General features: G+C 39.7%; 2 protein-coding genes across 2 annotated transcripts in view; one reads left to right on the forward strand and one right to left on the reverse strand.

Moving 5' to 3' along the window:
* si:dkey-20d21.12 (uncharacterized protein LOC556245 homolog) overlaps positions 1-18,502 on the reverse strand; it is a 146,901-nt gene extending 128,399 nt beyond the window's left edge. The window contains exon 1 of the mRNA XM_055223028.1: positions 18,497-18,502. The gene's annotated coding sequence lies outside the window, so the exon portion shown is untranslated. The remainder of the gene's footprint in view (positions 1-18,496) is intronic.
* The window catches only part of sema3b (sema domain, immunoglobulin domain (Ig), short basic domain, secreted, (semaphorin) 3B), a 34,361-nt gene continuing 22,815 nt past the window's right edge, over positions 12,270-23,815 (forward strand). The window contains exons 1-2 of the mRNA XM_033969883.2: positions 12,270-12,305; positions 20,841-21,199. Coding sequence (XP_033825774.1) covers positions 21,064-21,199 — 136 coding nt within the window. The 5' untranslated portion in view covers positions 12,270-12,305; positions 20,841-21,063. The remainder of the gene's footprint in view (positions 12,306-20,840; positions 21,200-23,815) is intronic.

Raw genomic sequence — 23,815 nt, forward strand, 5'->3', positions numbered from 1 at the left:
ACAGCAGAAGATGTTCCTCAAACTGAGATTACAGACACAGTAGATTACAGAGCAGAATCCTGCCTTAGGGTCTATACTTCAAACCATCTCCACACGTACATTCTGTCTGCCATCACTCATACCATGCTGTTATGTTATTCACTCAAACTATAGTTGCTGTGGTTTGGCAATGATTCAAAAGTCAGCATGTACAATTATTGAGACAGCAAACAATGATTGCTTTATACAGGTTTGGTGGTATGCCAGCTATGTCAGGTCTGATATATGGTCTGTTTTTCTTCTCGGTGTAGTAGCAATGTCTTCTATTAATACTGGCTCTTGATATCATTAGTGTGATAGGTGAGGCTACTTTGTGTTGATCCCAAGAACTATCTAATAATCGAGGTTTAAAGTAGTGATGGAAGATACCAGTTCTTTTTATAACAGTCGTTTTCGTTTACTTTGACATGTGATTGTGATATTGATCCGATGCCGATACCAATGTGTTTTGAGTGGAATATACTGAAACTCCTCTAATATGTAGGATTTTACCTTGGTGTATAGCATAGTCATATTTGCTAAATAGTCACATTTTTCACCTTCAAGACACTCAAAGCTCTTTACATCAAGGAACCACTCACCCATTCTAATTTCCACATCTAAGTGCAATGAGTTTGCAGTATTCTTTAGTTACAAGGTTCAGGGCATTAAAAATGCCATCAATTCCACAATGCAAATAACAACCCAGCACCCACCTAGACACTTAGAGCTGACTCACGTTGCACCTGTAACTGACAAAACTGTCCAACAGATCATCACCAGTCTGAGTTCTACATGTTGTCTCGATGTGTTACCCACTAGATGTCTAAAGTCTAAAGTTTGCTATTATCCCTCACTTTCATTGTTTGCATTGTCACCTCAATCTGGGACATTCCCAAGAGTTTTGAAAACTGTGGTTATCAAGCGTCTCCTAAAGAAAAGCAGTTTTGATGCCACACTATTGAACAATTACTGACCCATCTCAAATCTGCTGTTTTTTGGCAAAGTCCTTGCAAAAGTTGTTTAGCAACAGCTTATTAACTTTCTCCAAATGAACAACTCCTTTGATGTCTTCCAGTCAGGTTTTAGACCACAGCACCGAGACTGCTCTTATCAAGGTGACAAATGACATCCTCCCGAACACTGATGCAAAAGGCACAGTCTCTAGCTAAACTCAAACAAAGTTAAAGTCATAGTCTTTGGCCCACAGAAACAGAGAAAGTGTCAGCAATCACCTCCAGTCTCTCTCTCTCTAAAACCTTCAAATCAGGCTAGAAATCTAGGGGTAATAATGGACTCAGATTGAACTTAAACAGCCACATCAAATCAATAACATCTGCAGCTTTTTACCATCTAAAAAACATTGCAAAAATCAAAGGTATACTGTCAAAACTAGACTTATCCATGCATTTGTCTCCAGTAGGTTAGACTACTGACTACTGTAACTATAAACACAAAAATCCTGTCTCTGCACTGGCTCCTGTGGCTCCGAAAATAGACTATAAAGCAACTCTGTTTGTGTACTAGTCTCTTCATGGCCTAGCACCAAAGTACATCTTCGATATGTTAGTGCCATATGAACCATCTCACACTCTGAGGACTTCAGGGACCGGCCTCCTGATGGTGCCCAGAGTCAGGACTAAACATGAGCAGCCAGGATTTCAGTTTTATGCAGCTAAAACTTGAAACAGGCTCCCTGAAGATGTGAGACAGGCCTCTACTTTGACAATGTTTAAATCCAAACTCAAAACAGTTCTGTTTAATGTTGATTTTATGATGATTATTTTTGCTATACAAATAAACTTTCTTGCTTTGCCATTCACACACACATTCACACACACACAGCAGTGTATGCAGACACTGAGGGTGAGGAGGATTAAGTGTCCTGCCCAAGTCTAATGAATGCTATCTGAAACTATGTAACGACTTGAATCATATCATGTCCATATGTAGTCAGTGGTGGATTTGCCTTTGCTGAGATTTTTCAGAATTTAGCTGAGTGCTTTAAGAGGTCAGATCTCTGCTCTGACCTGGTACTGTCATGGTGGCTGTGGCTTAGTTGGTTGAGCGATCATCCAGTGACCTAAAAGTCATCGGTTCCATCCCTGTGTCTGTGTACACCACTCTGTGTGTGAGTGAATGTTTCCTTGATGGTTCCAATGGACTGTGTGACCTTTTGTGGGTGGTATGCCAACTACTCTGTAAATAAAACAGGATACTTTTGCATAGGTTTGGAACTTGCGTGTGTACAAGTCTGTAAGTGTGAATATTAGGAGGGCGGGTGTGAGCAGTCGGTCAGTCTGTGGTCGCTCCTGTACAGATAATGTCTATGGGAAAAACACAGCCCCTGGCCTCACTCACACTGTGGGATATGGTCTTTAAACCAGGCTGTTTCTTTCACTTTAAGTATGAACTCAGAGCTTGCTGTGTTTTTGCCAAGGCACTTCAATAAACTTGGAGCGAGAATGGATCAGTGATTAGAGCTGAGTGCTTATCTAGCAACCTGTTTAGACCATGTTCTGTCATTGTGTCTCTTGGCAAGACACCTCACCCACTTCCTAGTATGAATGAGGGGTGTGAGTGATTGTTGTGGTCAAAGGGGCCGATTAACTGCAACACAAAGTCTTGAAAGGGCTATATGAACTCAAAGCATTTATTATTCTAAATGTTTAATTAGAATAATGCTCTGTTGTAATAAACCTATTAGAAAGCACATAAATAAAACAGAGCAGTTATCATTGAAACAGTCTCAGCACGTGGCTCTCCCTTCATATACACAGTACTGCTGGGGTTACTTTAGTGGGACACTGTAGAGCTAATCCTTATACCACCAGTCTAATTTGACAATAGCAACTTTATGTTTTTGTCATGTTGTACATCAAACCAACACCATGTGTCAGCTGTACCCTCCTCCCTCTCTACTCTCCCTGCCTCTCTCTTTTCTTTCTGTCCTTTTCCCCTCTTTCTCTGATCTCTCTCCCTCTCTCTCTCTCTCTCTCTCTCTCTGATACCCCGCCCTTTTAAATACCCCTATCTCTGCCCTCTGCCTCTCTCTTTCTGCCCCATCTCTCTCTCTCTGATCCCCGCCCTTTTAAATACCCATATCTCTGCCCTCTGCCTCTCTTTTTCTGCCCCTCTCTCTTCTCTCTCTCTCTGATACCCCACCCTTTTAAAAAACCCTGTCTCTGCCTGTTTCTTTCTCTCTCTCTCTGCTCTCTCTGATAAGCCACCATTTTAAATACCCCTGTCTTTGCCCTCTGTCTCTCCCTCTCTCTGATACCCTCTCTCTTTCTGTCCCTCTCTCTTACTCTCTCTCTCTCTCCAATACCCCGTCTCTGCCCTCTCTCTTTCTGCTCCTCTCTCTCTCTCTGATCCCCACCCTTTTAAATACCCCTGTCTCTGTTTTCTGCCTCGCTCTTTCTGCCCCTCTCTTCTCTCTCTCTCTGATCCCCACCCTTTTAAATACCCCTGTCTCTGCCCTCTGCCTCTCTCTTTCTGCCCCTCTCTTCTCTCTCTCTCTGATCCCCACCCTTTAAAATAGCCCTGCCTCTGCCCTCTGCCTCTCTCTTTTTGCCCCATCTCTCTCTCTCTGATCCCCGCCCTTTTAAATACCCCTGTCTCTGCCCTCTGCCTCTCTCTCCTCTCTCTCTGATCCCCTCAAAGTGAACAGGATTACTGTGCCTGCCTCTGCCCCGGGCTCAGAACTGGACACCTCCCTTTGTCACTGCATATCTGGCTCTTTTTAACTGTATGATCTGGAGACAGGACAGATGGAGGAGGAGGAAGAGGAGGAGGGTGTGGCTTTGTGCTGCAGAGACTCAAGATGTACTTTTGAGTCTAACTCTAGCAGAATAGTAATGAGTAAAAAAAAAAAAAGTAGTAAAAAGAAAATAGTGTTCTTTAGTGTTCTACATTCTATAAGGTAAAGCTATGACATCTCCATGGCGACAAGCAGGTGACAGACCCTCCAATGTTAGAGCGCTCCTTTAAGAATAGTATTTATTTCTTTAATCATGTCAATATTCCTTCAATATTTGAAATGTATAAGATTAAAGGTATGATATGTAACCCATGCTCTTACTGATTTAAAGGAACTATCACAACTGAGCCTGAGTTGCCAGCGTCTTAAAGGGCCGATATTATGCTCATGAGTTTCCTTATCACAAACATACGTGGAGTTGTGTTTTGTTTCATTCACACATGTTTAACACACAAACCCTCCATATTTATACAGGAAGTGCTCCACTGTGTTTTTTAAAACTCCACATACTACAATAATTTGGATAATTTCAGCTGTGGTATTACCATTCCATTGTCTCAACTGAACAAAAAGATCATAAGTAGAAGCTAACTTGAAAACTACCACTTCATGACATCACAAGGTGAAATTGAGCATTTTGAGCTTTGGAGATGTAGATAGACTAATAATGCAGCGTTACTCAAACATGTGTGAATGAAACAAAACACAACTCCGGGTATGTTTCAAGGAGGTAACGACATTCTAACATGGCAAGAGTCAATTTTGTGTCATATAGGACCTTTAACCTGTAGAGAGAGGATACATACATTTTTTCTCATTGTCAGTATATTGACAGACCATACCTCATGTGAAAGCTCAGAACCTCCAGAATTCACTCAATGAGCTGCAGAGGCTGCACTAGCACTGATTCATGCAGGTGCTGAGGTTTAGGTAGTGACGAGTGATGAGGTTCATTCTGCTTTCTGATTGGATCATCTTGAAAGTCAAAATACCAACATTTTAACATAAACAACTTAGCCATCATGTCCAGTGTTTTTGTAAGAGGGAGTCTGATTGGAGCATGTTTACACAGGTTACCTTTAGAGGGCCTGTCGTAGAGTTCTAGAGCCTGTTAATTTTAAAGCATTTTACTGTCTGAGAATCAGGAAGTGCATGGTTAGCATACTAGTTGTTAATATTACCTTGAGGGCAAACTCTTTCTTTGTTTCGGCTTCTGACAGTTGCAAAAAACGCTCAAAAACTCATCGAGAATAATTAGGAGGATGCTCGGAGTCACTGCAAACTGTTACTCTAGTTCTGTTTTTACAAAGGTCAAACACCGATTCACACAGACATCCGATCCCCAGCCGCGCACAGACCCATCTTCCAGACAGGTGATTGACGCACATTCACCCAGACTCTGCTCCCAGTGTGAGGGAGAAGCACAAACAGCAGAGTGGCCCCTGTGTGAGGCTTTGTGTGGGGGTCTTCTGTCCCCATAGGGATGTGTGCAGAGGGGATTATGCGGCCCCTGGAGGACTGAGGGCCCCATGTGTCTGACACTGTCCCCACACAAAGCTACACATGCAGGGATATTCTGACACCAGCTTATGTGTGACAGTTTGGGTAGGCAGGTATTTATCACAGTATGGGAACTAAGGTTGACAAAAGTTCTGAAAAGTCACCAGATCAATCAGACACTAATCAGTATTAAAACTAGTATTGAAACTAGATACTATTTTGAGTAGGTATTGATACTAAAAAGTCACATTCACAGAACAAAAATTAACCTTTCCTGAATAGCTTTAGAGTGAGCTATAGCAGAACAAGTATAAGACACATAGACTAGTACACGCCCATGGACCATTATGGAACCTACCTGGACCACTGAGGGATTACACAGATATAAGGCCACATGGGAATATAAAATAAATCGGAATCGTTATTGGGTTTGAAATGTTAGTATCGTGACAACACTAGGTTAGAATCTGTAGAATGAGGAAATTAATGTAAGTCAGTGTAATTTGTCCCCAAAATGCACGGAAAGCCAGCATATGTGTACGTGTGTAGAGAGAGGGGCCCCTTAATCCTCGGGTCAGGAGTCAGGAGCCAATCTACTGAGAGCCACAGGGACAATGCAGTGGTGTAATACTGTAGCAGCCTAGTTGTACTATAAAACATGGTGTTTATTGCTGTCTGTACATTGTACTTTATATAACCATAGTCATAGCCACTTATTGTACTTTGGTCGTCTTGTAGCTGTTCAGTATTTTTTATTATTTTGTATATTCATTTTAGTCAAAGTATACTTACATTTTAGCTAAACAATTATACTCAGATTACAGTTTTTCAGCTTGATTTTTGGCTGCATACTTTTTATTTGTCTACCGTTATTTCCTGTACTTTGCATTGCAACACTATAATTCCCCATTCTGGGACAAATAAAGGTTGTCTTAACTTACTGCAACTGCTGAAGACAGTACCTTCGAACTGTTTAGTAAATAGTTTATTACAAAATACACTAAAAGTTATAATTTACTGTAAAACTCACTTTTTTTTTTACTGTAAATGCTGATACAGTATCTCCAAACAGGTTAATCAGATTCGGACGCCTTACCAAAACAACCAAACGCTTAATATATATGAAGCATTATGAAGAAATGTGTAAATATAACATGTATTCACTATGCCATGACAAACTGTGGTCAAAGGTCAAGGACTAATGTAAGACTAAACAACAACTTCATTCATTTTAAATTGTGTCTAACCCAGAGCTATTTAAGCCCATTGTCTAAACAGTGTTAGTGTAATAACAGTGCGCTTAAGCTGATTATGTGAGTTGTGTTTTGTCAGGCGTTCTGCATGTGACTGTGGACTGTGGCGTTTAAGTGAAAATTTAACTTAAGACAACCTTTCTACAATTAGATTCTCTTGTCTACAGTACACAGTATTTAAACCTGACTGAGACTTGTACAGTACTGCAGAGGCTAACTTAATGCTTGTTTTGTCATCTTGAGTAAATATTTAACACAGAGATAACAGGATAAAAACGGCATGGGAATTATGTATTGCAGTATATTTTGGGGTGAAATTGTGTTTTGTTTTTTGGGTTTTTTTGTAGTTAAAGGTGCAGTGTTTAACTTTCTGGAGGTGGTATTACTCCATAGAAAGAAAACACAGTACATAAAACATTCTCCATAGCTGCTATGTGCCATGTTGTGGAAGATTATAACCACGGGAATGGCATTTCCATGGAAACAAGCTCCTGCAGGCCAAATATGAGTCAGGTTTGTGGAGACGCAAGCCCGCTCACAGTACATTTTTTAGAGCAATAAACACAAACAAAATGAACATGCTTCTACTTTAGTCTATTTTTTTCAAGTTACATATTATTAGCAAAATTAGCAAATAACGATCAAGCTGTAGTCAGTATAATTTTTAAATAATTATATTGCAAGATAGGGCTAATACTGCTTCCAACCAAAAGGTGTCAGTAAGTTAACATTAAATCGAATTTCATAGCAATGTAATAATGGTTTTCCTTCAGCGTTAGCCTACTTAAACTTTTATTTTGATTAACTCTTGAATGTTCTCTATTTAGTTCCATACACATGGGCTTCGAAACCATTGTGTAGTAACTTTCCAATCATAAAAACTCAAATGAAAATCTGCTTCTTGCTATAGTGCTATGCTTCTGTGCTAACTATGAAAAGACAGGGCCAGCGGCAGTGAGTCACTTCAGATGTTTTGAACAGGAAGTCAGTGGAGCTGCTCGCAATTAAGTGGCTTTAGATCAAATTGTGGTTTGCAGTGACAAAGTGAAATCACAATCTCCATACGTAATCTCCATAACGTCTTCTTCAAAACATGACACAGAAAAGGCTGCAAGTCTGATTCAGTAGTTTAGCTATCGAGAATTAAAGATAGCGATCAACTGTGCTGTTATTATTAACTCAAGACAATACAAATGAGCACACAGCTGCAGACAAGTGTAGAGATAATTCAGGACAACTGTCTCCATACTGTATGTGTGGAGTGTTATACTGTGGAATGTTAAAAGGAGCATACCAGTCTAATATGAAAAGAATACAAGAGATGATCTGGACAAATGTTGGACACTTATAGACACACATAAAAGACAGTAAGTTTAGACAGGTGTAAGTGTAGGCATTGTGTTACCTTTAGTGTCTATTCATTATTGGTTATAGATCTTGATGCAGTTTAAGTTTACTCTTGGGTTTTGTCTGGGTTTAAATGTGGATTAAACCTGGCTCAAAGAGAACTTTTACATCCTGTTTAACAATCTGGTTTTCTTCTGGACCAAGTGTGTCCTGGTTTAGCCCCAATTGAGACCAGGGTTTGTCCTGGTTTGGTTTAGTGTTGAATATATTTGTACATTTGGTTTCATTCATAGAACACTAAAAAGGTCAGTTGTCTGAAGTAGATTTTAAAAATAGTTTTAAACAAGATAAATGATTTACACTTGAAAAGGATGCTGAAAGTTCAAAGTGAACTGTAGTGCTTTTATAGTAATGTATTTTTCTTTATTTACCAAAATAAAGTACTGCATCGGGTCAAAGTGAAATACTGTGTTGGATCAAAGTAAAAACAGTACATCTGGAAAAATCAGTATTTGAATTTTTAGAGCATGCAGTGTTTACTTTGAAAAATTGTGAAGGTTTTTTTTTTTTTTTTTTTTTTTTTTTAAATTAATTAATTAATTTATATTTTATATTTTATTTTTTTAAAATTACGACATTTCAGAGTTCAGAAAAAATAAATCCATCTTTTTTCTTGCACATTAAATAACTTCACAGTTCTAAACCTGATTCTAATTCCACATTGGACCCCACATCGCGTTGCCCCTAACGACGACCCTTGTGTTGCCCCCTGAAACCCGCCCCCTGCTGACCTGTCTGTCATAAAGCAGTCTGCTCTTTTGTCTTTGGTTTGGACGCACCACTCCTCTTTACGTTGGTATTGTCTCCCTGCGGTGAGGGCGGGGCACGGTGTAGTTTACCGTCCCCGTGGTGACCCTTAGAATCAATATATTTACCATTATTGAAAAATTAGTGAACAGGAACTGAGGAAATAAGTGTGTAACTATGACGGTGGGGCAGCAGTGTAGAGGGGAAAAGTTTTAATCTTAAAAATATGAAAAAACAGCATCCAAATTATTCACCATGATGAGTTTATAAGCACTTTTCACAACCACAGGTAAAGCCAACTGCAGCTAGCATGCTAACACACACTTATTACTGACTTATTTTGACCCCAAGAGCTGCTTATAAAACACATCTGTACAGGGGCAAGATTTTTGTATTGTGCACCAGTCATATAGACCAGTATTTATTTTGTTTAGAGATGGCTGTATTAATGTTTTGTCCTCTTTGGTGTTATTTTTTATTATTTTTGAACTGCTTTATCTATGGTATAGTCACGTTTTAGACTTGGGTTAGATCCAATCTAGGCCTGACAAAGTCCAGCTTAAGATCTGATGGTGCTCAGAAAGTCAAATGTGAAAAGCTTGAGAGCCACTGAGACTTTATATCGTTCATGTCATTTTTGGCGAATATATAAAACATGTATTGGTAAATTAATTCATTCTCCAATGTTGTTATTTATCTAACGTCTATTGCAGATGATCTCATAAAAAATTGCCCTAGAATAAAAAAAAGAAGTGAATTACAGCTTTCTTCTGACATATTTTGACCGCAGCAGCAGAATCATAAGCCACCTCAGCCTCTCTATCTCCTACTCTTCACTGTCACTAGCCCTGTTAAAGACATTTTTCCTAACATTCCTAACAAAAAAAAGGAAATATTTTACTCAAACTCATCTATCAATACATTTATTTATTCATAACTATAAGTAGGATCACCTCTCCACAGACTGGTAACTTGGCCTGGTGGTGACAGATAAGTCTAATGCCATACTGTGGGATATTCTAGGCAAAGCAATAACATCTCCACAGAGACAAGACAAGACTCTCCACCATGCACTTTACCTCATCAACTACAATCCAAATTTACAGTCTGAAGTTTGTAGCATGTTTACGGCCTATGTCTTTGTTTTGCTTTTGGCCCAAACGTGAGAATGTTCATTTTCCATCCAAAAAAATCCATACAATGTCATGAATCTATAATGTGTTCAGTGAGAACCATGGACCACCCTCTAAACTGTTGTGTATGACGCTCTCTATGGTGGGACCCCTCCTGCGCGCCCTTTGACCCCAGTCTGGGTCACTGTGCCGGGGTGGCTGTTGCTGGGAGCTGCTTCACCTGCTGCTGGTATGAGGAGTGCACTGTGGAGAGGACTGCAACTGCAATGGGTCACTTTAGAACCACAAATACAACAAGTGCAAGATGTGGTTGGCATAGAACGTTTATAAAATGTATCCAATAGAACTTTTACTTGTTATGGTGGATTTGCCAGGTTTGCTTATGTTATTAGCACATAAGGGGTCACAAAGTACAAGTAGTTTTAACTGAACTAAAAAGTAAAAAGTACTTTTCGTATGATTTTAGGTGTTATTTTTACCATTGTTTGTGGTAACATCACGACTAAAGTTTTCGAAATCAAGCTTCCGCTTTGAGCAAACAAAATCCCGCCAATATCTGACAGCTGCTCATAGAAAAATCAAAAATAAGGTGAGCAAACGTGTCAAGGAATTTGGTAAATCCCTATGTAAAATTGGAACAGAGACTTAGTGGACCAAGTTCTTCCCTTGTGTCCTAAAGCAAGACACTTCACTCACCTTGCCTAGTATGAAAGTGGTGTGTGAGGATGATTGGTGGTAGTTAGAGGGACCAATGTCAGTCTACCCCAGGGCAGCTGTGGCTACAATACTGTGTAGTGTAGTACTGTCTAGGGGATTACTATTGATTTTTTCTTTTAATTGTGTATTAAATAAAAAGTAAAGCTGCGTTAAATGCAAGGGACAAAAGCACTCTATAAACTTTGAGATATTACCAATTTTAAGTCCATGTTGCAAAGAAAATAGACAAATTTATTACATCTGTGCGTCCAGTAGAGACAGTATCTAAAAGTACTTTATGATTAGACGTCGCAGATAAAAGATCATTTACGACCCGGTGTTGACCTCAGATATGCCCCCGTGATGTAAGCCCTTATGTGCGGTTACTATGAAGTATTATTATGACACAGTCTAAACATGGACGACCTGCATTATGGCATCAAACATACCATGAAGAGCTACCTGCATTAGATTCTGTTACATGTGTGCATTTTAGATCTGTATCTGTGAGTGTGTATGTGGTGTGAACAGAAGATCAGATCATTATGGAGAATGCACGAGGATGAATGAGACACTAATGAAACAGAAGAGGCTGGTGATGGAGGTGGGGCACAAATTATAATGTAAATAATCAATATATATAGTTTTTTCCAATGGATTTGATCTATATGTACAAGTTTCAAGAGTTACAAGTCACCCATTCACACAGACACTGGGTTAAGTGTCTTGCCCAAGGACACAATGACAGCATTCATCTGCAGGAGCTGGAATAGCATGTCATGAGTGGGATTTGAACCGCCAACCTTCAGATAAGTGGACAAACACTCAACCCACTGAGCCTATGTTGCTCCAATGAATGTTATAATCTTCAATGTCAGTTAGTGTGATTCAAACAACTGGCTTTAAAAAAAAAAAAAAAAGATATATATATATTCTGTCTATTTATCAATAAATAAATAAATAAATAATTAGAAAATAAATAAAAATTAGAAAATAAAATAACAATTTGAGGTTTATAATTTATTTATTTGTAAGTATTAGAATTAGAATTATCACAATATCTGGAACTTCCATTGTTTGCCATGTTATAAAATCAAAAGGATATCTGAAAATGTTCATACTCATAATGTTCACAAGCAAACCAACAAAAATACAAAATGTTAAGTGCAAGTTACACACTGGCCTTTTGGTTCCATTCTCTCTTTCTCTCTCTCTCCAAATGCCACATTCCGCTTTCCATGAGACAGTTCTTGCTCAAATCTCTCTCTCTCTCTGTCTGTGCACACACACATATACAGTATTGTCCCAGCTGTAAACTCCACCCCCTTCCATTTAGCCCCGCCCTCCTCCCTTCGCTCTCTCTCCTCTCTCTCCTGTCTCTCCAATTCTTACTCTTTCCATTCTGAGTCCAGCCCTGCTCTTGAACACATCACACAACCTCTGCTCCTGGACCTTTGGAAATTTTCTGGAAATTTTCAACCAAAAATTATCTTTAATATAAAAAAAAATTCAAAACAAAACCATTTTACATGGACTACTTTTTTGTCATCTTTCTGCAGCATTTCTGAATCTGGAATTAAACTTTCCGCAGCGGATATTGTGGGATTTTGACTGGATTTTTACAGAATGGAAGGAATTTTGAGGGCAAACTAAGGATTGAAAGTGGATATTTTGAATTTTGAAGAACAGATGGAGGGATAGACTGGAGAGAGAGGGGAATGGGCAGATCAGGTGGAGATGTATAAATTGTCCCTGGTCTAAAAGAGGAGCTGCGGATGCATGTGTGGACAGGTAGGAACCAAAAGTGTGGAATTTTCTCAAGAAACTGTCAATTTTAACACAATGGCACAATTATGAGTGAACTACATGTGTGCACAAGTACATTTATCTGATTTAGAGTCCATTTTGATTTGATTTATTTATTTTAGGACCATGATTATGGTTTAAGCTTAATCAAACATCAGCTAGACCAGAACTGTACCATATTGTATATTCTCCAAAATATTGCAACTGAATCAGATTTGTAAAAAAAAAAAAAAAAAAAAGAAAAAGAAAAAAAAGAAAGAAAGAAAGAAAGAAAAAAGTTGAATTGTGTATTTCAGAGTTTGCAGTATTCTCTGCAAACTGCAGTGATTTGAGTATTGTTTTTGTTTTTTACACCAGGTGCCCTTCCTTAAAATTACAATGGCTATAAGTCTCAAGTGAAAGTAGTATTATAGTGTTATACATTTTCTAATACTTCTTCCAGGAAAACTGCAGTGATTTTTTTATTTATTTATTTATTTTTTACATCGGATGCCCTTCCTTATACAAAACTCCAGGCTTGTCACTGTAGCTCAGTAAACTACATTGGCTTTGAGTCTCAAGTGATTGTTTAGTCCATGCTTGTGTTCTTCGTTCATGCAAACTGCACTGATTTGAGAAAATTGTGTTGGTGTTTATATTGGATGCCCTTCCTGTTACCAAAATCTCAATCTATCCAAAATTCAAGATTCAAGATTTAATTGTCTTTGATAGAGGCTGTTGGTCAGTCTGGTTGTTCTGGCCTTCTACCTGAGGGCAGCAGGTGGAAAAGGAGATGATTCTGTAGCTCAGAAAACTACAGTGGGTTTGGGTCTCAGGTGAATTGTGAAGCGAATTTTGGGCATTAGTGATATGAGTATCGTTTCGATGCCCTTCTTGAAAAAAAAATCTCTATTTATCCCGACTTGTCACTATAGCTCTTGTGAATAGTAAGTAATATACATTGTCTAATACTTCTCGAAGACCTGATTCAGAACTGGTTTAATTCTTTATGGTGTAGAGCTGGTTTAGACCTGGTTTAGACCTGGTTTAGACTTGTTTTAGACCTGGTTCAGTCCTCGTTCAGTCCTCGTTTAACCTATTTGCCCTGGTGCAAATGATTTCAAGTTCTGGCCTTGTTTTCATCCCAGTGTCTTTCTCTTTAGTCACGATTTGATACACTGCTATGCACTTTTCACCCCATCCGTTCCTATAGAAATCCCTGTATTGTCAGTGTTAAACCGCATCAGCCGGAGTGGAGTCTGCTTGTCCAAACTCCACAGGCTCGGATCTTTTTGGCCCGGGGGCTCCTCTTCTCCTAAAACCTGGAATTACAGCATTCCCAGAGTTTCCCGAAGGAATTTCCCTTCTAACACCATTGCATTTTAACCAGGCTGTCGCTTATCCTTAATTGCTGTGCACATTTTGTCCTTTATCTAAATGGATCTATGAGCTCAAGTGATTGGAATATGTTGTGATAAAACAGTGTGTTCTGGGCTATTGTCTGTGTTTTGGTTTATTTTTATTAGTTTTGTAATGGATTTGACAAAGCTAGGAGGATTGTTTTAAGATACACTGTAACTTTTCTTGTAAGGAGTCCACCACCTGAGTCCATGGAGTGATTCGCATGGGATGTTTAGTGTACAGTAAGGCATTAAACTTCTGGGTCTTGTATTTACTCTGGTCATTTTTATTATGAATGGGCTCACGTCTCCACAGTTCTGACTTGTACTACGCTAGTGCAACAGTACTATCAAATATTTAAACATAAAACTGCCTGATAGAACTTAGGGACCTGCTTAAGTCCAGACTAGAGAGAGTCCCAGTCCTGATCCTCATTCGGGTCTGAGTCTGGTCTGGCTTGACTATAATATTGTCCGGACTCACGTGGACCTGGTTAAGTCCGGCTGTAGTCCTGCTCTGCACCTGCTCCTCATTCTACAGTATCTGGAACACATTAAACCAGCACCTGCTTATACTTTCAAGTGGTCTCGTTTCAAACCACATCTTGCGCTAATGGGGAGTGGTTTTATTTTTCCCTTTCAAAGTTAAAAAGGCCTAATATAAGTCGTAATGGGGTTAAAGTCACATCTTTTGACTATTTAATGGACGGTGGCTTAGGGGTTAGGCCACAGCATGCGTCCAGCTACAATGCTTTCAGTGATGGATTGATTTCTGGTTTGGGCGTTTTACCGCTTGTCACTTCTTGCATTTGGTCCCATTTGATCCTATAATGCTCTGAAGCTTAAAAACATATTGATATTGGAGTATTTCTTGCTGATTAATTCTTTATTCATTCAGTGTAAACCTAAAGATAACTTAAAACTTGTTGGACAGTCCCGATACTGCAAAGCCAAACTTGATTTTGAAAATGCCTGACCCTGATACCATAATAAAAACTAGTCCTAAAAAGTAGATCTATTGTGCAAAATCAACTTTTTAGAGCTTTTAATCATGTTATAGTTGTTTCCCCTTCTCCCCCTCGCTACCAGTACACGCCCACAGCTCTGTTATGTCATCTTTCAGTTTTAGTTTCAGAATTATTTTGCATTGATTTTTTTGGCAACCAATTGGATTTAAAGTCATCACAGTCATTAGCCTACTTATAGGAAGAACTGTTTATGAATCTGACTTTTCTAAACTATCTCTCCTTCTAGACCTTGCTCTGATGATTTGATATTCTTGTGTATTTCTCAAGATGTGTGTCTGTCCTCTTCTTCACCTGCTCCCGGTCCTGTTCTTCCTGGAAATAATAAACTCTTATGATAAAACTCTGATCACAGTCTGGATCTCAACCAGGACTTTCCTCCAGGACTTTGGCAGAACATAAGGCTGACTGTCACCTGATGCAGAAGAGCGGAGAGGAGGAGCTAGAGGAGCAGACAGGAGCAGAACTAGTGGAGCAGAGCTAGAAGAGCAGAGAGGAGCAGAGCCAGAAGAACAGAGCCAGAGGAGCAGAGCTAGAGGAGCAGACAATAGCAGAACCAGAGGAGCAGAACCAGAGGAGCAGAGCCAGAAGAGCAGAGCTAGAGGAGCAGACAAGAGAAGAATCAGAGGAGCAGAGCCAGAGGAGCAGACAGGAGCAGAGCCAGAGGAGCAGACAGGAGCAGAGCCAGAGGAGCAGAGCTAGAGGAGCAGACAAGAGAAGAACCAGAGGAGCAGAGCCAGAGGAGCAGACAGGAGCAGAGCCAGAGGAGCAGAGCCAGAGGAGCAGAGCCAGAGGAGCAGAGCCAGAGGAGCAGAGCCAGAGGAGCAGAGCCAGAGGAGCAGAGCCAGAAAAGCAGAGCCAGAGGAGCAGAGCCAGAGGAGCAGAGCCAGAGGAGCAAAGCCAGAGGAGCAGGGTCAGAAAAGCAGGGTCAGAGAAGCAGAGCCAGAGGAGCAGAGCCAGAGGAGCAGAGCCAGAGGAGCAGAGCCAGAGGAGCAGACAGGAGCAGAGCCAGAGGAGCAAATGGGAGCAGAGCCAGAGGCGCAGATAGGAGCAGAAACTCAGAGGAGCAAATAGGATCAGAGTAAGAGGAGCAGACAAGTGCAGGGACAGAGGAACAGAGGAATAATATGTTTTGCAGGTGATGTCAGATGTGTCTAGAATGGCATGGTCTGAAATTGTACAGAGAAAAGATATTAAATGCATGAAAAGAAGGATCCTGAAGCTTAGAGCCAAGAAACAGGAAGCCAAGAGGAAAACCATTAAGGAAGTTTATGGGTGTGATGAAGACATAAATGTAAGCAGAAAAGCAGAGGAGATAGCTGGATGAAGAACAAGATTCACTGTGGACTATTCTGATAAGGACTGACCAGAGAATACCTTTTGAACTTCAAATGGTAGACCAAGTCCTATAACAGTAAGGTTGATCCAGCCTGTAATTGTGTCTTTTGGGAAAACACATCCATCACCTTATTTGAATAAGTATATTATTATTATAATTATTATTATTGTAGTATATATATATATATATATATATATATATATATATATATATATATATATATATATATATATATATATATATATATATATATATATAATTATTATTATTGTAGTATATATATATATATATATATATAATTATTATTTATTAATAAATTAAATTAAATTAAAGGACCAGACATTATTTTAAAGCTTCAGTGCTCCCCATGCCGGGAGCTTGTGCAGCTCACCATCTATTGGCAACAGTGGGAATTACCATATGGAAAAAATTAATTAGCTGATAACCTACATGTCCAATCATGTCAGCATATGGTAGTAATGAACATGATTTGAAGGCAGAAATGCAGTGTCTAGTGATGATTTAAGGCCTGTGTAGGATTCTTATCTATGACGCAACAATCCTGGGAAAATTCAAAGCACATATTATCTGCTTATCCTCAGCTCAGAGGCAAAAGACGTTTTACAGAGGATTACTGAAAAAGCGTGAGATAAGCTAAATACAACTCCAGGTATGTTTTAGATGAGGGAACAATGTTACATATGGTTTTAAAGGCCCATACACTACTTTCATTATAATGTTGTTTCCTCATCAAAAATATATCCAAAATTGTGTTTTGTTTCATTTACACATTTGTTTAAAACACCAGTCCTCCATATTCAGGCTTTCTTTTCACCCAAAACAGAAAACATCCTGTTCCACCTTGTGATGCGATGTGGTAATACAGGAAGTGCTCCACTGTGTTTTTAAAGTCCATACACCTTCACTGGAATCATTTGGATGATTTCAGCCCTAGAATCGACAGTCTCTCCTGAACAAAAGTTTAAAGGGGGTTGTTAACTTAAAAACTACCGCTACCATGATGTAGACAGACTAATAATAAAGGGTTACTCAAACATGTGTGAATGAAACAAAACACAACTGCAGGTATGTTTTTAGGTTTTTTTTGTGTAATATAGGACTTTTAAAGCTCAAAAAAAGTCCGTTTAGCATATGTGTCCTTTAATCAATGCATACTTTTGTGTTCCTTTTATTTGGAATGAACCCATGAATTTCCCAACTCCCCGCTGCCTTTCCAACCCTCCTTTTTGTCTGCGCTCACCAGCATCTACAGGTTGTGCACTGTTCCCATTGGCGCAGTCTGTAGTGAACTCTAGTATCCCGTAGTACTCTAGAGGAGGGTTTCCTTTGTCCCGTGGATGTTTTTAGGACTGCTTTCTGACCCCTCCCTCCCTCTCTCCTCTTTCTCAGTGTAATCCTGGCTCTTGGCTCATACTCCGCGCTCCATTCAAACCTATGAAAGAGCGTTTTATTAAGACCCTGTATTTCTCCTTTTCTTTCAGAGAGACGCAGGATTGTAGAGCGCTGTGAGGCTTGAGTGTGCACACTGCTAACCCTCTCCGTGTGTCTGCAGCCAGCCGTGCAAAATCAGCACAAAATTCACTTTATTATGGGTTTACTTGGGACCAGCTATGGAAGCTTTCAAAGAATGGGGTGGTATTGTTTTAAGAATGTTATGCATTTCAAGGCTATCTTCAGGCAGCTCTAAGTGAATGGTGCATGTGTTATTGTGGCAGAGTGGTTATCCTGTTCATAGAAAGGAGACTGTGGGTTAGACTCTTGATCTCTATGAGGGGAGTATGCTCTAAAAAAAATGCATATACAGACTGTATATTATGCATTACTTTAAGCTTAGTTTAGTTAGTAAAATGAACTATATCATAATCATTTACATGAAGTGTAGTATACAAGACAAAAAAGCACAATGTCTTCTTTAAATGCAGCAATGATGGGTTAAATCAACCCCAAGAGGTCAGTGCAGGCTGCTGTTGTGTCCTTGGGCAAAGATACTTTACTCATCTTAGTGGTAGATGGAGGGGCCGTTGACACATACAGTTGGCAGCCATCAGTCGCCCCCAAGGCAGCTGTGGCTACAGAGGAGTGTATCTACGGAAAAGCCTGTGGAGCTTGTCAAGTGTAATATACATCCCAAACCATTACATTACAAACAACAAACTACAAAGTACTCAGGTATCAGTATCTTCTTGATATCACCCTAAAAGTGTAACCTTCTCATCCTTAAGTATTGCGTCCACTCTGACATCTGTGATAAAAGATTTCTGATCGTGGGGAAAATCCTGAGTTGTGGCTCAAAGACGTGGGTCGTAGATCTCTTAGAGAGACAGGTACAGATTAAAGTAGACATTTTGGACTCCTGGTCACAGAGTGACCCCTAAGCTTACTGCATCTACCCTATGATCAATCTCTGTCAACAGTAAACACAAGTGCTCTGTCAAATAACAGCTGAATATCTCTTTCGTGAACGGGATCACAGTTCTCCATTACTCTTTAATTTACTAACTTTTACAAGAAAAGCTCCAGTAGCATGTAGCACTACCCTCCACCAATCAGTACAACTTTGGTAACTACCACATAGTGCCTTGAACCTGATATGTGCTTAGAAAAATGGTTCTAGCTATAACCATCACACAGTGTAAATGCAGTCTCACAATTTACAATTTTAATTCCTCCCGTCTTGTATTGTAACATCCAAAAATCATTTAAGGCTGAAAAAAGTTCCAATGGACAGTGGGTTTTAGAGGTTTCAGTTGTGGTTTGGACAGAAGGATCTCTGCGGGGCTCCTCTCCCACACTCGGAGCAGTAATGACCTGGCACTAAGCGCACACATGATGAATGAGAGAGTAGACAGAGACGGATGGAAGGCTAAATCTGAGCGCACAGCTAAAAGAACCAGCACATTTGGACCAAAATCACTATTTAAAGTTCCGCATGATCTCATAAAGCGAAGTACAATGCCGTTCAGACTTGGGCCTGACCTGGTTTGAATCAGCGTTTCTATCGGTCATGTGAGAAGTTCATGTGAGATTTTCTGAGATTAAAAGAAAGAGCAAGTCGGCCATAAAGAGCTTGATCTGCTAATCCAAGGTGGTGGCCAAGGCCACACTGCCTCAGAAAGTTTATTAAGTAGTGGAACGTAACTAGAGGCCTTTTTGTGAATACTACTTTGCAGTATTATTCAGAGCCAGGAGAATCTACTGCAAATCTGAGTCAGAATCTGAGATATAGGAAATATACAAAAAGGAAAGTGCATGTTTAATAGGCTACTGGAGATCACAGAAGAGATTGCTGTCACTATATAAATAGCAGAAACTGAGCATAATTTGAACTTCAACCATGTTTTGGAATTGGTCTTCAATTAACAAAAAGATGGAACATGGAGGAAACATATTTAAGCAGAGAGAACAATTATTTTGTTACATTATCCAAAATTATTGCAGCAGACATCATAGAGAAAAATGACACTTCTCATCAGCCATCACTTCCAGTTATATTAATGTGAGGTTTCTCTAGTACTAGTAATATAATATCCCAGATGGCCAGTTTTGTGCATGCATAAAGTGATGAAAACCACATTACAAGAACTGAAAACTCACTCAGCCCAAACCAATGCTCCATCATCACTATTCTTCTCCTACTACTTTCAACATTCAATCAATACAAACTTTCAATACAGCCTTTTCCCCTGGCTCTGCTGCGGTCTCTAACCCACACACAGAAGGAGCAGAGGGAGCAGAATGGAGCTATTGACCCAACTGCATAAAGACAGCAGTATGGAACAGTGAATGTACAGAGGCTCTGGTTATGGGCAACACACAGAACACAGAAGAGAAGTGTGGACGCTATTGAAATAGACCAAACACATGTTTATAGGGCTAGTGCTAATGCTAACCCTGATAAAAGTATTTGGAGATTTATATTTGCAGGCTACTTCTTGTGTACTGTATGTACCAATATATGGATGTGTCCCTAAGATACAAAGTAAACACGTTCAAATCAAATATAGCTTTTACTGATAATTGTAATGTTGCCTTATTGTTAATTACAAAAACCTTGGACATGATGTCAAGTTGTTTATGTTATAATTTCTGAATCATCACGACCTAAACCCCAGCACCTGCAGCCAATCATTCTCATTGAAGCAAACAGTTATAGGGGTGAGTTTGAAGCCGAGTTGGGACCGCGAGAGTCATAGCAACCAAAGAGCCAATCTGGAGCCAGGCTGTTGAAGGTAACGCCTCTTCCTGCCTGCACAGCTGGTTTAGCAGAGAGCAGGTGCTTAGCTACGCTGTCAATCAAACCTGTTGCTAATGCTAGTGAGAGTGACCTAGGGGAAAGAAGGCAGCTGATTTATCTGTTATTAATTTTCATATCTTGATTTACGGACAAAATAGCAAAATAGAAACACGATGATCATGTAGAGTGAGTTAATATGAACATTTTAAGAACAAAATGACAAGGCTCACTGCAGAAGCGCGCCCATGCTCACTTCCTATTTGGAACGTAGCGGCTAGCAGGTTAGCTATGTCCATTTATATATACAGTTTATGAGCACCGCCTGTTCATATGGTGAGAAAAACTTAATCCATAATGTATTTCATCTTAAAATGATCAAAATCAAGCAGTAGGCTGTCTTCCGTCACCTCACCATGAGTAGCTGAGTTTTAATGGAGGGACAGCTCTGTGTTGGTGGAAAATGGCTATAACTTTGTAAAATATTTGTAAGTGTATTTCTAAATTTGTTGTGTTCTGTTTCAGGATTCATCCACTTCAGTGATGCTGCGGTCTCTCTGTGGATTTGATACATCAATTGCAACTACAAGAGGATTTACCAACTAATTTTATTTTTTCCAACATCAGTGGATTACTTTTTTCTCTTTTTCTCCTGGACTAAACTTAGGCGTGGGCCTACCTGAAAACCGGACCTAGGACTTGGATCAGGACTTACCCCGGGACATTTGGTGTTTTTTGTGGATTTAAAATGATGACTGTAATGATGCTGATGAGCTGCAGCGGGCTAATGCTAACTTTAGCATTAGCTGCAGCCTCATCTTCCCGCTCCTCTTCCTCCTCCTCCTCAGCTCCTTCAGCTCCCAGGATGAAACTGTCTTATAAAGGTAAGACGTGGATTTGGTCTAAATGAAATATTGCCTTCAGTGAATGATAACTCGGATTTTGACTCTTACTTTGCTCTTGTTTTGGTCATGATTGAAAAGCTAAAAAAGATACAAAGGTAAAAGCGGTTTAGTAAATTTGCTTGAAAAATGTAGGCCGTTTTTATTGTGACATTTGCAAGAGAGATTAGCTAAAGCTGCTGTAGGACTGGAGGTTTGGCTCAATTTGCTGCAGCATGGAGCATGGTTAAGTTGGTTAAGGTTAGGGTTTGGGTTAGAGATCGAGAATAGCATTAAACCAAACCGGTCTCGACTCATCATATCGCTCCCCATCGGCTGTGGCCAGATTTCCGACAGTCAAAGCCCAAGGCAGATTGTCGAAAGTATGACTGGGGAATGAATTAATAATGCTGTGTAGTTCATATTGTACATCTGATGGATTTTAACCTTCAAGATAAATTCATGTGATATGTTGTGACTTAAAAAAAACCCATCTTGTCAGGCTCCAATTGTTCTGACTGGGCCCAACCATGTATCTGTAATAAGAACTGCATAAGACATTCCCCTTCTGTCCTGGGGCGAGATCGACTAGTGGCGGCCACATAGGTACTGAAACTCCCAGAAGCTTGGGCAGAAAAATAATTGTCCCATAGAGCACAATGCAGCTTTTAGGAATTCAAACTGCCCACATTCAGCTGACAGGGCATCCACAGCTTTCACAAAGGTCAGATTTTGCAGTGATTCTCTCTATTTTCACAACATGGACATTTAAAATTTTCAAATCCTCAACGCCCCTAAAAGTTAGCTTTGTAAGATTGAGCCTAGCCCCGCTCTGACTTCGCACTGAAGTCAAAATGCATTCAATTTGGTGTTGGTCAAGTTCAGCTGATTCAGTTATTTTTGCATATGAAATCTAACGGTTTATTTAGGATCCTACGTTTTATTGCTGGTGTAGTCTTGGTTTGTCTAAAAACATTGCAATGTCTTCATTTCAGTTAGACAAGCCTCCTTATAAAATACATTTATTGGGAGTGTAATTGTCCCCACCCATCAATTCTGACATCACCCCAAGCATGAACGAGAACTGGGTCACTGTGTGTGGGCTTCTTTGGGGCAACAGTGTCATAGTGGGCTAAGTGTTCACCCAGCAGCCACAGGGTAATTGGTTCAAACATTGTCCGACTGTTGTGTCTCTTGGCAAGGTGCCCATAACCCTGTCAATACCCTGTTTACATCTCCAAAGCTCAAAATGCTCTGTTCCACTGTGAGGTCATGAAGCTGTAGTTTTCAAGTTAACAGTTACCTTTTACCTTTTGGCAGTTCCAGGGCTGAAATTATCCATATGATTCTAGTGAAAGTGTTTGGAGTTTAAAAACACAGAGGGCCATTTCCTGTATTACCACATAATGTCACACGGTGGAACGGGGTGTTTTCTGTCTGAGAGAAGAACTCAGTCTAAATATGTAGGGTTTGTGTGTTAAACATGTGTGAATGAAACAAAACACAACTTCAGGTATTATTGTGATGAGGAAACATTATACATAGATCAGAAAATAGCATAATATGGGCCCTTTAACATTTGATCAAGGGGAGCATGGATGTCTTTACAAGGAGTCCAATTGTAGTGTGTAGAGATATACAGACTTACTTGTCATATAGAGGCACATTTTTCCACTGCCGAGTGCCACTTCACTTAGTGTCAGCAGGCTGTGGCTTGTGTCTTGTGTTTATTGACTGATGTGGTGGTGTTGGGTAGTTGCTAAGTCTATAAAACAAACGTCTCCGCCGATGTTTGTGAGTAAGTTTAGAGCCACGCGAACCACAGGAGCAGACTGGAGGCGGGCTAAGCACAAAGCCACAGAGAAAGTGTAGGGCTCTGAAAAGACCAGCTAACAACTACCCAACCCTCCAGACTGTCTTTGGAGCTCAGTTTTGCCAATGTGTCAATATTAATAATACACATTTTGGGGTTTCATTTTGCCAAAAGGCTTGTGGTTTTAATCTCTGCCCCTTAATTTAAAGTCACTTAGATTCAACTCTTTATCGAGCTCTTCTTTTCTTGTACATGATTAAAAGAAATGAAACTAGTAAATAGCTATATCCGTAGTCACTATAAACTCCCAGAAGTTTTCCCAAAGCTTGGACACTGCATACTGCACACGTGTGCTCCTGTTGTGAACAGCTAGTAATTCAAAGTGCTTTACAGAATAACAAACACATTAAAATCACAATACAATTAAAAATTAAGTGCAGAATAAAAAACTTTCAGTCATATGCACAGCTAAGCAGAAACATTTTGAGCCTGGATTTAAACACTGTCAAAGTAGAGGCCTGTCTCACATCTTCAGGAAGACTGTTCCAGGGTTTTAGCGGCATAAAATTAAACACCGATTCCCCAAGTTTAGTCCTGACTCTGGGCACCAGCAGGAGGCCGGTTTATATATAAATAAAAAGGTTTCAGATAGACTTTAAAGAACAAACAGAACACCTGAAACATTTAGGTCTGTCCAAAATGCTGCTGATCAAAGTGTTTTGGCACAAAACAATGAGAAAATAGCCCTAATATGTCTAAAACTGATGCCAGCCTTAACATGTAGATATGTTAATTAGTATAGATAT

Source organism: Periophthalmus magnuspinnatus, chromosome 7 (genome assembly GCF_009829125.3).
Source record: "Periophthalmus magnuspinnatus isolate fPerMag1 chromosome 7, fPerMag1.2.pri, whole genome shotgun sequence".
NCBI classification, from domain to species: domain Eukaryota; kingdom Metazoa; phylum Chordata; class Actinopteri; order Gobiiformes; family Gobiidae; genus Periophthalmus; species Periophthalmus magnuspinnatus.